The sequence below is a fragment of the Crocodylus siamensis genome, chromosome 4, assembly GCF_052110815.1.
Source record: "Crocodylus siamensis isolate JL-2025a chromosome 4, ASM5211081v1, whole genome shotgun sequence".
In the NCBI taxonomy this organism is placed as follows: domain Eukaryota; kingdom Metazoa; phylum Chordata; order Crocodylia; family Crocodylidae; genus Crocodylus; species Crocodylus siamensis.
Window position 1 is genome coordinate 127,430,907 of NC_143398.1, and position 17,253 is coordinate 127,448,159.

The 17,253-nt window shown below is 40.4% G+C and overlaps 1 protein-coding gene across 13 annotated transcripts in view; it reads left to right on the forward strand.

Moving 5' to 3' along the window:
• Window positions 1-17,253, forward strand: part of MPPED1 (metallophosphoesterase domain containing 1) — an 83,448-nt gene that overhangs the window by 47,247 nt on the left and 18,948 nt on the right. For all 13 annotated transcript variants that reach the window (XR_016441893.1, XM_090043763.1, XM_090043761.1 and 10 more), the window contains one exon: window positions 3,321-3,546. Coding sequence is in view for 12 of the 13 variants with exons in the window: in XM_090043763.1 (XP_089899889.1) it covers window positions 3,321-3,546 (226 nt within the window). In the remaining variant the exon portion in view is untranslated. The remainder of the gene's footprint in view (window positions 1-3,320; window positions 3,547-17,253) is intronic.

Here is a 17,253-nt window from a genome sequence, read left to right on the forward strand (position 1 = left end):
TTAAAAAAGATTCTTTTTAGCTATCTGTTGGTGATGGTTACGGGCCATAGGAATGAATGAAAACTGCAAAAACAATTTTCAGAATATTGGTGTTTAAATAGAGTGCAGATAGTGGCCCTCCCAGTCCTTTTTATTTTGAGTCCATCAGGTGCAAACAAGTGGCATCTTGTGGGGGCCAGGGTTGCTTCCCGTGGGCATCTACTACCTCACAGTCCTTCTGCTATCAGTCATTTGTTCAAACACTGGGATAGGCACGTCATTTCTATTCTGTTCAGAACGTTTGTGCTAGGGACAGAAGTTACACATAAACCAGTTTCTGATCACTTAAACTGGTTTAAACCTGTCACAAAACAATGTGCAGTTTAACCTGCACATAGGTTAGCCTGCACAGAAATTACAAGCAGCTTAACCTGCATATAAACTGCTTTCAGAATGGCTGAAACTAGTTTAAGATAAACCTGGTTGAATGTAGAATCAGACTTAACTGATTTAGGTCAAACCAGTTTATGGAACTTCTGTCCCAGACCCCTTCCTGGTTCAAGTTAACTTGCAGTCCCCCAGCATCCCAGGATGCTTTGCAGCCCTGGGCTGGGCTGTCTGCTTCAGTAGAGCAGGGTTGGCTTTGCCCCTCTGCTCTCTGCTTGGAGCACTATCTTTGCTCTGGCTGTCTGAGAAGGGAGTGGGAAACCCAACTCTGGACCCCAGCCAGCAACTACTCAGAGGCTTTTCCCCCACTCATCACTGAAGTGGAGTTGGTCCTGTACAGGTGGGGGAGGAGATTTAAACACCCCTCCATTCCCTCCACCTCAGCATGCTGGCCCAGGCCTGGATCTATCTAGCCTTAGCCCCCTCCCACACTCCTCTCTGGTGGGGAGCAAGGAAAAAGCCTAGCGGGGGCTGCTGCTTCCTGCCCCCCTGTCCCACCCCATCTAGGGGTCTGTGCAGGCCAGGGTAGGTGTTTAACCCCCTCCACACCATCATACTCAGCAGGCCTACTGGGACCTGGCCAGTGCCACATGCTCCTCCCCTCCAGGTTTGCCAGTGGCATTTCTGGTTTTGAATCGGTTGCTGGGGGACCCTCCACCCCCCGGATTGGCAGTCGGTCTGTTGGTGCCCTCCCAGTATCAGGAGGTACCAGTTGCCCATGGTCTGTATACATCACCAACCATGTCTAACTTGCATTTCACTAGCTTAAATGCCCTGTAAATTTATTTTTCAAGTTTGACTCTGGTCAAACACATGGATCTTGGATTGGCCTAAGTAATTTATGCGCTCACCAATGTCTTCTCTATTTACTGGCAAATTGTCTTCCTCGTATTGAGGGTCTGTCATCACTTGCAATTCTACATGTCAGCCATATCTATACCAACTTTATGCCACTGTATATAGACATCCTGGTTTACATTCCCAGTTATAACAACTCAGGGTTCTCACTGAGATTTCATTTATAATGTTGAAGAAATTGTATTTTTTTTAATTTAAAACTATTAGGTTTCTGCTTTTGAGAAGGGAAATTTACTTACAGTGAAGCCATTCCCCCACCACAGGCCACCTTCTGTATCGTGCAGTATTTGTATATAGCCTTATTCTGGCTGGCAGCAGCCACATATATCGGGGTGCTTAACTCCCGCCTGTTGGGCAGATCCCTGGTGCCAACCCCTGCCTGTTGGTTATGGCCCCTGGTGCCATGTCATCTGGCTTGTGGGGCTCCCCATGGATGTGTGGGGAACCTCGCAGACTGTGGCCTTGTAAGCTAGATCCTGGCTGGGCGAAGGCAGTACAGGGGATACAGAACCTAATCCTGACTAGGCAGACACAGCACAGGGCTTTATTCAGCCCATAGACTGACTATGAACCATTCATTTGGTCCATGAGTCCAAAACTGTGAGTACCACTGTTATAAATAGTTTCCTTGTCTTCTAGTTCTTCGTCTGCTCTCCCCTTTCATTTCTCTGTAGACACATTTAGGAAATCTGTAAAGGGCATGGGATATTTAGGAGTGATGATCCCTGATTTTAAGTACAGAATCCAGCTGGGAATATTGTGTGGAGGTTGGTAGGAATTTTCTGTTGCAGTGCAGTTATCATGGAATGCATCCCAGTGTGCACACATGGATTACCTGGGGGTTCTCACTTTACAGTGCATGCCCCAAACCAGTTGTTGACTAGTGTTCACTGATTTGATTTACCTATCTAGTTAACATTATTTGCTGCAAATGTTCCCACCATGTGGGGTGTTTATTGCATGTAGTCACAGCAGGCTCCTAATATGTAAACATGTCCTAGGGTATGTGTGTGTAATTTTATTCTTGAAGTTTTTAGGACAGACCTAATGACAGGTGTGCATTTGTGTCTTCTCTTTTGCCCTGTAACTCACTGGCTAGGGCACTGAGTGGAGTTCTTGGGGGCTTGAACCAATTACTCACTTCCTTCCATGCTCCTTTTGAAGTTAAGTCACTAACATAGTCCTTGTGCCAAGTGGGGGGGCGGGGGGAGATTGTGAGCAAGCAAGGGAAGCAGCTTTTGCCTCATTGGGGGCAATGGCCCTGGCTAGAACACCAGGTGTCTTCATTCCAAATCAGCAGCCACTTCACTGAACCATGTACCTTCTGGCATATTCACTTCCTTCTGCCCGACAGATCTCTCTCTCGTCAGCTTCAAAAGGAGGGGCTAGAAAAATGTTCGTATGACCTGTGGAGTGTTGGTTAGAATGCTGTGCTAGGAAGTTTGAGAGACCCAGTTCAAACCCTCAGAGTGAATGGGAACTCAGAACCGATGCCCTGCAGCTTCCTCGGTGAGTGCCCTAGGCACTCAGCTATTTGCAGGGAAAGTTGAGAGTTCCCCAACTGCCAGTGAGCACAAACATAGTCACCCATGTCTGCGGGTCTGTGTGCCCAGGCATAGACTATCTCTGGCTACGTAAGTACCAATAATGCCCTGCAGATGACCAGGAAAGTATAGAATGCCACCATAAAAGAACTGGTGTTGATTATCAAGAGGTGTGCCAATGACCTTTAAACCTAAACCCTGTCCTCCTGATAAATCGTACCTGTAAGGAATACCAAATACATTTTACTGAAGACCTGTCTGTTTTAAGGTTAAAAATTAATGTGAGATCACCCCATGGATCCTATGCAAGTGAAGAATCAACTTCTGACCTTGGAGGCATGAATGTCATACCCAATTAAGGCAATGAGGGCTACAGTTTTGGATCTCAGTCTTTTAAATGCAAAAGGTTATATAGTACAGTACTCTTATGAGTTTCTTTTTCGTATCTGAAACTGACAGATAACTAAGATTTGTTGTTTTTCATTATTTTAGGTAGCCTTCCATATGAATACAAGATTGTAATAGCAGGAAATCATGAACTGACCTTTGACCAAGAGTTCATGGCAGACTTAATCAAGCAGGACTTTTACTACTTCCCATCTGTATCTAAGCTGAAGCCAGAGAGCTATGAAAATGTACAGTCTCTTCTAACAAATTGCATCTATCTTCAGGACTCTGAAGTGACAGTGAGGGGATTCAGAATATATGGCTCCCCTTGGTAAGCAGTCCTTTAACATAAATAAACAAAATAGCATTGATTGCTGTTGCATCAGCTATTTCATACCTGTCAGCCTTAACTGGATTATTATATTCCTAACCAAATTGTATTCACTTTTATAAACTTTTTTTCTTATATTGTAGCTAATCTTCTGTGTGGCAAAATGTCTGACTGCATCTGAGTGTGGATCATTAAATGCATAACAATAGGACAAGATTGTGTGTTCTTCACTTACTCAAGAGTGATCCATTGAAATAACTTATGAAGCTTTAACTTGGTACACAGAAAACGCTTTTCTACAATCTGATATGTTGTATATATCTGCAACTTAATTTTAGTGGACAATATATTCTTGAGAGTTTCAGTCCTGTGGATGTTATCTAAAATTCAGTGTTCTGCATATTCAGTTCTACATTATATAGTTGATAGAGCGATGATTTCAGTTTTTGTGGTGTGGGGTTTTTATTGTTCTTAGTTTAGTTTAGGATGACCTGCTAGCTTTCTACGTGTCGTTTTCCTTTATAGATTCATAGCTTTCATCAAAAGGCTAGCTAGCTTCTGGAATAAAATGAGCTTTTCTCAAAAGAAATCAGTAGCTAAATAATCCTTTCCAGATTCACTGTGCTGCATGTGCCAGCTTCCACTGTGCTGCCACTTGAAAGTTTTTGACCGTGGCAGAAGCAGAACTGTGGTCCAGTGGCTTCCAAAGCACTGGCTCCAACTATATCAGCCAAGGGAGAAACAGTAGTTAGCAATTGGGGCAGTTATTGGCACACTTTCAATTTAACACTTGCCAGGTGCAGTTAAAATGCAAGCAGGCAGATTTGTGACATTGCAGTGTTATCTCCTTTCAGGTAAGCGTTCTTTCCTAACACAAACTAACTTTAATATGTCACAATATGCCAGTGATTTGCAATCGTTGCAAGTGAGTATGTGACAAGGCCCTGAACTATGTTGCCATCTGAACTTCCACCTCACCTCTTCAAGTGATCCCTACATGTCATGCTGCTGAATGTGTGTGTGGAAGCTTACAACTTTGTGGTAGATTTAATGAGCAGAATATATACATTTTAAAGAAAATACATTGGTAGGTTTTGGAGGGAATCTGTTTTTCTTCCTTTTTTACAATCACATCAGGCTGGAATATAGCAAACAAGTTGTCAGACCTGATGCATATACCCCAATGTGAATTCTCAGTGTGAATAAACTGTGAAATCTATTGAAATTTTTAAAAATGAAAATTGGCATTTTCCCATTTGAATGCTTGAGCTGGGTGTTAATTTCCCCAAGCTTATTATTCTACATTTATCTACATTAAATTGCATCCCACTTAAATACGCCCTTCTCTCTTATATCTCCAATCTTTCTGTTTTTCCAACCTCCCCACCTGCTGTGTTGCAGTTCATCTTAGTCTTGTGACTACTGTATGTTCAATCAATGTACAATTTACTTCCTTTTCCAAATTATTAAGGAAGATATTAAATGGTATCAGTCCCAATATTAACTTCTGTAGAATGCCACTTGGCACCTCTTCCCAGTTTGATGTTCAACTGTAAATACAGTAATTAAGCTCTGTTTACAATATGTCTGGCAACTGAGTATCTTCAGTACAATGTTCCTAACCAAGCACCATATTTCCAATGTCAGTAATAATTTCCCAGGCAGTAAGGCACCAAAAGTCTCATTAAAGACTAGTTAAATACAAGATAAATTAAATGAAAACAAAACTATATCTATAAAGTAACAGTAAGTAGAGGCTTAAGGAAAACATTTGAGTTTTCTGTACCTGAGCAAATCTGTAAAACTCTCTGGAAAAACTTTCTTACCCATGAACTCCTAAACAGTATTATTACAAATGTCAATTTAATGCATTCCCATTGTCCATTGACTTTTTAATTTTGCTCACTTTCTAAAGGCAGTATTTTGTGGTATGCTGTTTCCTTTATAAAACCATGTAAATTTATGTTTATTCATCCTGTTGTTATGCTTTTAGGTTCTAATGTATTGGTTTCTTCCATAGACGGGTCTTGGCCATATGGTTAGAACTTGTCAACAAAGTTGTATGGTGTTGTTGTCTGAGGTGCTGATCCAGCCTGCTATGGGCAAAATTTGCTGAAGGTTTGTTCCACTTTGTGCTGGAGGGTATAGGTCACCAATGATGAAACCTTAGCCAGGAACCCTGATAACAGGCGATGAGAGGACCACAACCTTATTTGTAAGAATATGACAAAGGCTCAGTGTAACAGCATCAGATATTGGTGGTGTTAAAAAAGGCATATGGTGAGTACAACTGAGGAACCTACTGGTTCTCTGGAAATTCTCTCATTGGTATACAATCTATGAAACTCTGACTGGAATTCAAGGTCCCACATCGCACGCTTCCTGGTTTCCCTGGAAGAGTGTCCCTGGAGGGTGCAAGGAGCTTTTGCTGGCAGGGTGCTTCCTCTGTTGGAACTTACGCCTCCCTCAACCAGCTTTGCCAAATGAGACCTTAAATTATTGTTCCAGCCTAAATAATATTTTTTTTTTTATGGAATGATAATCTCATCTTCTGTATTGACTTGTGTCCTCTCCAGTAGGAAAAAAAATAATTTCTCATTTTAGAGAAATGGAGAGTAAGTGTCAGGTCTCCTGGCTTTATGTTCCTACCCATGTCATGGAATCCCTGCCTCCAGTTGCACTTCTGAAAAAATGAGTATAATTATAGTTACTTTTTGAGGTAGGTGTGGTTAATTCATGTTTGGAAAGTGCTTAGAGAAGGTGAAAGGTGCTAGAGAACATTGATTAATTTTTTGGGGTTTGCCTTCATCAGACTCTAATTACTCTATCCTTGTCTATAAGTGTTCAGAATAAAGTTGTATTTTTGCTAAAGATTTTTTTTTAGTTTCAAAACAAACTGAAAGCTTGACTGGTTTGTGTATTTTGCCAGTCAATATGTACCATTCGTTTGCATTTAATATTTTTAGTAGCACTTGAGTACTCTGACTTTCTGTGTAAACCAAGTCAATCTTTGTTCCTAATTACAAAGAAAATAAAGTCCTGCTGCTTACATCAAAATCAATGCCAAGCTATATTGACCTTAAAGGTGCAAGATTGTGGCCTTTATTAGTAACACAAAATTTTAACTGTCTTAAATATAATACAGAATAACTAACAATCAGAAAAAGCCATATTGAATGCATGATGATTCACAATACAATCTTTGCCCTTAAAATGTCAATACTTAACATATTCTTACCTTCATAAGTGCATCTCCAGGATCTCTTCAATGAGTTGAAACTTAAAAAGTGGAAACTTGATCATATTACTACGAAACAGTATGAAAGCACTGCACAGGCATGAAGGGAGAAAATCAGGAAGGGTAAGGCACAATTTGAGATGTAACTGGCAAAGGAATTATACAAGTATGTCAGAAATAACAGGAAGACCAAATAAACCATAGATGCTTTTACCAAATTCAGAAAGCAACCAAGTTATGGAAGATACAGAGAAGGCTGAAGTATCCTTTTTTACTTCAGTTTTCACGAATAGGGTCAACTACAAGCAGAATTGGCAGCAAAGGTAATGTTGAAGGCAAACAGCCTAATGTAGTGGAGGAACAGTCTTGGGATTACTTAGGTAAACTAGATGCTTTTAAGTTAGCTGGGCTGGATGGGATGGACCCTATAGTACTAAAGGCTGAGGTAATTTCAGAGCCATTGGCTCATCTTTGAGAACTCATGGAGGTCAAATGAGGTCCTGGATAAATGGAAGATAAGTAGCTATTTGTAAGAGAAAATAAGGAGGATTTAGGGAATTACAGACCAGCCAGTCTGAACTTGATCTCTGGAAAGATCATGGAACAGGTCCTCCAGAAATCTGTTTCAAAGGATCTGGTGGAGAACAAATTGATCAGGAACAGCCAGCATGGATTCACCAAGAGCAAGTCATGCCTGACCAACTTAATTTTTTTCTATGATAAGATGACAGGCTTTTTAGTTAGGGGGAAAACAGTGAACCTACTGATATACCTTGATTTTAGCAAGGATTTTGACACTGTCTCCCATTATGTTCTCCTTAACAAGTTAAGGACAAAAACATTGTAAGGTTGATCTCATGCTCAGTGAGTAGTTGTCAGTGGCTCATTGTCTAGTTGAGAGGAAGTATCAAATGAGTTTGTATTGGGTCTGGTATTGTTTAACATCTTTATTAATGGTTTGGAGGATCAGATTAAGTGCATGTTTAACAAATTTGTGGATGACATCAAGTTGGGTGGAGTTGTAGATACTCCAAGGTATAGACTAGTGTGCTCTTATTTTAAAATCAGAGGACCTGAAATACTATGTTCAGTTTTGGATTGATGCTTTGAAAAAAATGTGGAGAAATTAGAAAGAATCCAGAGGTGGATGCATTTATACATGCATTTCCCAACACCTCTATACATTGCATGTGTGATTCTAGACATTACTATAACATTTTTCTGCTACACAAGGTTTCTGTAGTTTTCAGCTGAAATATGTCTTAAGCTAAACAGGCACAGGGTTATTATATGGTGTTTTTCATGCTAATATAGTTTATGAACACACAAGTTTCTGATAAGAAGAATTGGGTTTCTTGGAGATTTCTTGATCACTCCTCATAAATATCTGTAAAACAGTGAATTATAACTGTTTTCTCATTATATCTAATACCTTACTGTTGCCACAAAATTGTGACATGGAGCTTCATCTAGACCAGAACAGCGCTATGCTATTTTCAGCTTAAATGTGATTTCCCCCTTGCATTTTAGGCTATTGCCTTTTCATTTTATGCTATTTTCAGCCTAAATGTGAGTTTCCGTCGTATTTGATTTACTTATTATCAGATATCATTGTTCATAAAAAGCCCAGTTGTGGCAGTAAGTTATCTATTTTAGAGAGAAAAACAAAAGGAGGTGGGAATAAGCCCCGTGTAACCACTAAAGCCTGTCATGCCCCCATTCCACTCTGTAATGCTCTAAGTGGGGTGCTAATGAACTTAAATCCTGACCCTGCCGTGTAGTATGGCAAGAAAATGCATCATTTCACCATTATCTCTCTTTTCTCTGTGGAAGATGGGAAGTTTATTGTTCTGGATAAGCTGTTGCTTTAGGTCAGGGCAGTCCAACTTCTGGACAGCAGGTCCCCGCTGCTGCAAAGGCATCTCAGCTCCCCCCATCTCGCTGCCCATACAGAGTGAAGGACTCCACTCTCTCCCTCCTTCCATCTTGCACAGTGTATGCAGTTCAAGCAGCTCAGTTCTCTTGCATACCATAAGCAAACTGGCTTTCCTTGCAGGCAATCCTGCTTTGCCCAGCCACATACATAGCATAAGCAGCCTGGCTTTCCCTGGCTGTACATACAGCAGGAGCAGCCTAATTCCCTTGCTTGCATGTAGAGTGAGAGGAACATAACCTCTCTTTTGCCCATGTGTGCAGCATTGGCAACCTAGCCCCTCTGTTGCTGCACAGGTATCCCAGCTGTTCCTTTGCTATATACCTTCCCATTGCTCAGCTCTCAGGAGTTGAGGCAGGAACCAGAAATTGAAAGAGGGAGCCTGAGGACCCCAGCTGCTGCAGCAGTAAAAAGCATGTGGGAGGCAGTGGCTGGACAAGAGCCCCCAGACTGCATGTTAACCCCTTGCAGGCTGGATGCAGCCCATGAGTCACCAGCTGGACAGCCCTGCTCTTGATAATTTGAAGAAACCCTTTGGCACAAGACTGTCTTTAGCACTTGTGACGTAGAGGTTAGGATTCTTTGGAAGGAACTGTCTTTGTGATTTTTTTCCCCCCCCCTTTGATAGCGTTTACATATTACTAGTGTACATTGTTCACATTCTTCCAATCATCCTTTTGTCAGAGGCCATCCAAAAACTTGAGAGCGTCAAAGCTGATTTTGCTCTGGAAAATCATTCACACACATTTGGAGTGAAGCTTGCTTTGGAATTTAAATGGTTGTTGCCTCTCCCTTCAAGATTGTTGATTGGATAATGATATCACTGATTTCCAGGAGGGGCAGAAGTTCTTATATGATATATTTCAGAGGCGTAACAACACAGCCAGGAGCCCAGCAAAGTTGCCACGTATGACTTTTGGTTGCCACTGCATGATGGGCATGATTGTACAGCTGCAGTGACAGACAGTTTTTTTCTGTCCTCTCTTCGGTCCCTCCCATGTGCACAGGGCAGCCTACTCTGGTTACGTCGCTACTTGTTCATTTGGATAATGAGAATCCAGTAAGGAAGAAGACATCTTTTTCTTTGTTCGGGTACTAACTTTGCTGACCTTAGCATTCTGGTTAAATTAGCCAGGTTAGGAAAAACACTGTGGACCTAACAGAAACAATCAGCTTTGCTGACTGAGGTAAAATGCTGCAGCATGGCAGCAGGGGAGAATTGATCAGGTCCAGGGTAATTAGCATTTTTTTCAATTGTGCATTTTATTCAAAGTGTGTCATCCTTATAAATCCTACATGTGGTTCTATCCACTGTCTTTATTTACACAAGTTAATTTCACATATTTCTAAATCCCATGCTGTGCAGCAAAGCTCAGGAGGGTGACAGAGCTCATTCTTGTCATAGACTACAACATACTTTTGATATATGCCTGTGCTGCCTCCATAGAGCTCAAAATGCTGCCACAGAAAAATAAACCACACCTACCTACTCCTGTTTCCCATGTCCAAATCTGGAATGGAGGCGGTTAGGATGCTACCCTGCTGCTGCTCTCAAGCCTTCCAGAGGTCTGGAGTGCACAAAGCATCAGTGTGGGGAGGAGTAGTACTTTTCAGAAACAGTCTCAAGAGCCCCATGGAAACGATATAGATATACCCATACTTAACATCAGTTGCCAATACTGCACAAAGCAGCTTACCATGGAGGGAAAATCAGCCATTTACTATACAAATCCCCACTGCTTTTAAGTAGTAGTGATGCTAAAGTTGTATACCAATATATCTGTAATTATTTTTATGGGAGCCAAGTCTTACTTGCCTTAGGTTAGGTGTTATCCATGATAGGCAGTGGAATTTAGCCCTATGTTTGTAGCTCTGTTTTTCCTTTTTTCCAGTGCATTACATTCATTCACTCTCTTTGTATTGGACAGGGAGGTAAAATGGTAACTCAGATGTACAACTGGAAAAAGTTCCAAAAAATTGGCAAAGTGAAAAATAAGGCTTGCTTTAAGCTTCCCCCTGGTTCTGTCACATTCTGTATCTGGGTCTCCATTTCAGTGCCTTCTCTCTTTCTCTCCATCTTAACAAATATAGTTATAATAGTCTCCTTCATTCCTCACTGAGCGTGGTCTCCATCAGTAAAATAATGTACCAAAGATTTATAGGTTCATTTCATGAGAGGGACACGCTTTCATTTTCCCAGCAATGAATCATCTAATGTTTATTTTCCCATGCCTTGTACAAATCTTTACACTCATTGAGGTGCACATCAATTAAAATGAAATTGTATTAAAATCAAAGATTTACTTCATTTAGCATATCATGTTAAATGTTAGTCCCACATATTCGGAATATACCTAACAAATGTAGTGGTAGCAATGCTAGATGGTAAATTGCAGATTTCTTTTCTCAAATTCACAGCAAATATTCACATTGTTCTTCTGCCCCAGAGTGATGTGAGAGAACCTCCCTGAACTTTATTACTTCACATTTCCTCTGCCTCAAGCGTGCACACATGCACAGATTGCATACTGATCTTATAAGTGCATAAATGTGCTATGGAGCAGTATAGCATCTGTATATTGAAAAAATATCTCTGTTGTTTATGTCTCTTTCATCTGCAGCTGAGGAAGGGCATTTTGTGCCTCAAAGTTGTCTGTCATCTCTCCCAGCTAGTTTGTCCAAGGATATTACTGAACAAACCTGGCTTCTCCCTTAGTTGCTCAGCAATTAAGAATAGTGCTTACTCAAAGCAGGATTACCTGTGCATTGTTACTTAAAGCAAAAAAAAAAAAAAGTAAAAAATGTTTTGCATTTTAAAATTCCTGCAAATATCAGTTGAATTTAGATTTTTTTAAGCTAGTTGCACAAGTTTTACTTACTAATTCTGGCAGTACTTGCTATAAAATGATGGGTTTTGGTACTGTGGCTAAATGTTTTTAAAAGATGGATGTTCTCTTCTGTTGAGAGTCAGGGATTTGGAGCTTTTTTATAACCAGTCTATCTGAGATACACAATATAATGAGTAATTTGTGCTGACTGACATGGTTCTCAAGGAAAATAAAAATGAGATGTGCAAATAATAGACTTCCCTAGTTATTTAAAAGTAAGACGTATCATGTTACTGGAGCTTTGGAGAGAGGGTTGACATCTTAAAAGTCTGATGTGACTGCAGCATTTCGATAAGAATGATGAAGTTTTATTTCAGGTGTTCAGTTAACAGTAAATAAAATGTGACAAAGACATGGGAAATAGGAACATGTTAGGAAAGAGAAAACAAAATTGACCATCCTTTTAAAAGATATTAATTGTAGTCTGGAGCGTGTAAAACCAGGTTTAATTATATCTTAGTGGAATGTTGGAGTGACATATTTCTTCCTTTTCAGTACATATCAGAAACTGTTTTCCATTTTGAAAAGTGTGGTTCCTAAAAATGCTTAAAGCCATAACACAGTGTGGTTTCATTTGAAACATATGGAAGATCATGAATATCATCCTTCCTGGAAAAATATTTTGATGATCAATTAAGTTTTTCAGATTTTTTTTCCTATCAGATAACTCTTCAAATGTAAAAGCAAATGGCAGAAAGCAAGACTTAAAATGCCTCGGCTTAACCAGTATGCCAAAACACTACCAAAACCCAGCCCATGTTATACCCACACATTCAGGCAAAAACTTGTTCAGTGAATTATCTGGATTTGCTTTTATAAATAGTCTGTATGCACAATGAGTGGAAAAACTTTCCAGGAGTCATCATTATCTAATTTGCAAGTGTTGAAAATGAGAGTCCCTCCTTACAAACATTAGTCAGGTGCGTCTTTTTGGTTATGTGAAGTCAGGATAGGGGTCTTAATTTGAACAGAGATATTCGTTCAGGTGATTGAAATAAGAAGTAGTGCAATTGCAAAGCTGAAAGAACAAAATGTAAAACAAAAATCTGAATGTAGCAGGGGAGTCAGGGATACAGCTTAGGAATCAGAACTTCCTAGACCTTAAGTGCAGGAGGCTCAAAAGGCACATCCCCACAAGCACACACGTGCAGGGAACATGTTTCTCGTGGGACAAATATTTGTCCCCAGGCATACCCCTGCATTTATGCTCTATCGCGTGACAAAGGGACCCAAGTGGGAAAGGTGAGGATGGGGCCAGCCAGCAGCCTTACCTGGTGTGCTGAGAGCCTCTCGGCAGCAGCAGCTCCAAGCTAGCCATTTAGAGCCTGGCCAGCAGTCAGAGCATGACTCTGGCTGGCCAGGATCTGGTTTCTGGCAGTGCATGCTTCTGCCACATGCTCTTTCATGTTATTTTTAGCAGTGGTCGTTTTTGATGCCAGAATCTCCCGGTGTCAAAAAGAACCTGCCACACTGCAACTTAGCAGCACAGCACACGGGTACATATGCGCCATATGGGGTACATAGGCAGTTTGATGTGCCCCAAGCAAGAGAGGAACCATGAAAAAAACCCTGGTCATACCCAGTTCACTCTCCCTTTCAGCATCCATTATGTGCCACAGTGACCCAAGATACTGGGCAAGATAGACCTGTGGTCTGACCTAATTAATGGCAGTTGTTATGTTCTTATGTACTTCCTAGGATTAGCCTTCATTACATATTACAGGAACATAGATAAATATTAACATATACAGGCATACCTCGGAGATATTGCGGGTTTGGTTCCAGACCACCGCAATAAAGCGAATATCGCAATAAAGCGAGTCGCACAAATTTTTTGTTTTCCCAGTGCATATAAAAGTTATGTTTACACTATACTGTAGTCTATTAAGTGTGCAATAGCATTATGTCTAAAAAAAAATGTACATACCTTAATTAAAAAATACTTTATTGCTAAAAAATGCTAACCATCATCTGAGTCTTCAGCAAGTCATAATCTTTTTGCTGGTGGAGGGTCTTGCCTCGATGTTGATGGCTGCTGACTGATGAGGGTGGTGGTTGCTAAAGGCTGGGGTGGCTGTGGCAATTTCTTAAAATAAGACAACAATGAAGTTTGCCACATCGATTGACTGTTCCTTTCACGAAAGATTTCTCTGTAGCATGCGATGCTGTTTGATAGCATTTTACAGTAGAACTTCTTTCAATAGTAACATCAAAGATCACTGATCACAGATCACTGTAACAAATATAATAATAATGAAAAAGTTTGAAATATTGCGAGAATTACCAAAATGTGACACAGAGACATGAAGTGAGCAAATGCTGTTGGAAAAATGGCGCCGATAGACTTGCTCGACGCAGGGTTGCCACAAACCTTCAATTTGTAAAAAATGCAATATCTGCAAAGCGCAATAAAGCGAAGCGCAATAAAACGTGGTATGCCTGTAATTTGAATATACATCATATGGCTTTGTGAGTGTTTAAACTATACATACCATATCTCATACAAATAATGGCCATATCCGTGTGATAAGTTACATTTATCATGATTTATCATGCATTCTTAAGCACTTCAGCAGCATCTTGTGTCATATTCTTTTCCCCCAGGATTTCTTTTAACAGTTCAAACCTCTGAGCAGTTTCAGTTACCTGCCATTTATTTTTAATCAACTTAGCACAAAATATTTTTCCCCAAAATGAGATTTCTTTCCAAAATTACATTAGCCCAAGGCCAAGGATCCCTAGAACAATTTAGTTCTTCAACACTAACAGTTTTTGGGTGAAAAATTATATGTCTACCTTTGTAGGCTATGCCCATGTGAATTTCTGTATTATAGAGTAAAATTAATTCCCCAGTGTCTTGGACATTATGGAGTTACCCGTGCAAAGGGTATTTAAAGGGCTGCCAAATCTGAACAGTAGCATTTTTACCCACTGTGCTATAGATGAGAACATAAAGTGCAAGACAGACATGAGTTGGCTTAAATGAATATGTGCATGGCTGCATGTGTATCTTGTGCTGCATATATGCACAGATCTATCATTTATAGTTATCTTGCAAGGTATATTTTGGCAGGTGCTAACATAAGTGTTCATTTTAATAACTATATACACTTTGGGTAGGTTTAAAATTGTCTATGATTTCTCTATGTGTGCATTAGCTTACTTCATGCCAAAAAGCTTCAGTCTTAGTTAACTATGAGAATGGCAAAAATTGCACAACTGATTTGATTAGTTTTTAAAAAGTCTTTCCTTGGGCAGTAATTATTAGTTGTCTGTTATTTAGAAGAAGTAGTTCAGTTTCATTTACTTAACAGAAATAATTGAATCTTCTGATCCAGTAAAGTAGCTCACTTTGGGTTCAGCTGGTTTTTAATTTAAAACCTATAGAATAAGAGATGTGTAATCTCACTAGTGGGGATTGCTTTACTTTAACGCAGTTCATAAACCACAGAGTGAAACAGCAATCCCCAAGAGTGGTTTTTTCTTTATTTTTTTGCATTTACTTAAAAGTTTAATTTTATGAGAGACAGCTGATTTTAAGTTTAAAGTGCTTTTGTGTTTGCATTAACAAAAGAACTTGCAACTTCTTCTATAATCTGGTTGCCAGTCTCAGAGAGCAGCAACTGCAAGATGATTTGAAGATGTAAACACAGTTGGGTACTATGATGAGCCCCTTGGCAATATTCCAAGGCAAACACAAATAGATAACTAGTTTGGAGCAGATCTGCTTGGAACAGATCCTCAGCTGGTCAAAATGATCATAGTTCCATTCATTTTTGCTTCCCTAGTTCACAAGAACTTTCATGTTCCCTACAGCTGCTTAATTAGCTCCACAGTAAACATCTTGTGTCTACATGTGTGGTCCTATTAGGCAGCAGGGTAGTACTTGAAAAAACTCCGCAGCAGCATAGTACTTGTATTTACATGTGCAGCAGCACACGTGTAGACTCTGACATGGCTGGCTGGGGCACGAGGGTGCTTCAGTGCTGGGCTACTTGCTGGCTAGCCCCATACTGTAACACCCTTGTGCCTCAGCCAGCTGCTCTGCAGCATGTTGAGCCTGGTGGGAGCAGACCCAGGCGGGCAAGCTGATCTCCCCCCCAGACTCCTTGCCAGCTGGGGCTGCACTACTCTGGCTCAAAGTGCTGTGGTCCTGGATGCATGTGGAAATGTTGCACCTGGAAGCAATACACTCCAGTGCAATACACACTAGAGTTTATTGCTCTGAATTCATTTCACATGTAGATGTGCCCAGTGGGCACATATATATATGCACTTAACTGCAGAGTAGACTAATTAGCTGTGGAGTAAAGTGTCATCATCTACAAGTGCAACGGTATTAGGCTGCAGTAAACTGAATAATGCTGAAGTAAGATAGCACTGTCATCTTACTGCAGAATAATTTATTGCAGTTAAGCACAGATGGGCATTTATCCTGGGCATAAATTGCACCCACTCAGCTCGGCCAGCCAGGGCCAAACTCCTGTCTGCTGCCTAGTCTTACGGCTCCACACTTTCAGCACCTTTGTGCCCCAACCAGCCCTTCCATCACTTGAAGCGGCCACCTGGAGCCTGGGCTGAGGGACCCTGGCTTAAATTGCTCCTCCCTGGCTCAAATTGCTGCTGTCCCAGGCACATGTGTAGGTGCTGCACCCAGGAGTAGTTAACTCTGGCTCAAACTGTTCCAGAGTGTAAGGCTTCAAATTAATTGCACATGTAGACACACCCAGTATATTGCATTTCTTTTTGTTCCACAACTTGTTTGGAATGAAGAGTACATTACTTCATCCCTTCTTTTGAAGCAGCAGTGTATATTTTTCTTTTTTATATGATGCATCATATAATTATTTTAAAAATCTGTTTGTTATCTTCTTAAAAAAAATCATACAATCATAGAATAATAGGTCTGGCAGGGATCTCAGGTGATCAGCTAGTCCAAGCCCCTGCTCAAGGCAGAATCATCCTTGTGCTTGCAAGTGTCCAAGGACAGAGATTCCACAGCTTCTGTAGGTATTCCCAGCCATATGAAGAAAATAATCAGAAGTTTTGTTGCAACAGACTAAGAGACAAGCATCTATCTGTAACCTCCATTGAAGTCAGTGGAGCTGAGTGACATGCTCCAGCCAAAGATCTGGCATGTCTCTCCCTTTTTTCAAAAGGTTTTGCCAGAATCTCTAGGCAGCTGAGTGAACATCCTTGTGTACTTTATAACAAGACTGAGTATCTCAAACTGTAAGCTCAGGTATTGACAGTTTTATCATAGCAACCAATTTTCACTGCCATGTTTAAGGGTAAAATTAAGATTTCAGAGCATTATTAGCCAAATTGTTTTTAGTTCACTTCAGGTGGAAACTTGGCACACAGGGTATCAGAATACAAGCTTTTTTATAGTGAGAAATAAGTTCAGCTGTTGCTTAATTGTAAGTGATAAAAATAATATACTTTATACGGATAAGTGTATTCTATTAATTTACTGGTTTTGGAAGCTTTTATGCTCATTTAACTCGAACCAGCTTTCAGTTATCTAAAAAAAAAAATTGGCAGACAGTTAGTCCATATGGTCTAATTACTCCTGGTATTTTGAAAGAGAAATGTAAACCTGGTGAGATACTAAACTGAAAAGTGGCTTCTGTGAGGGCCTTTTAAGG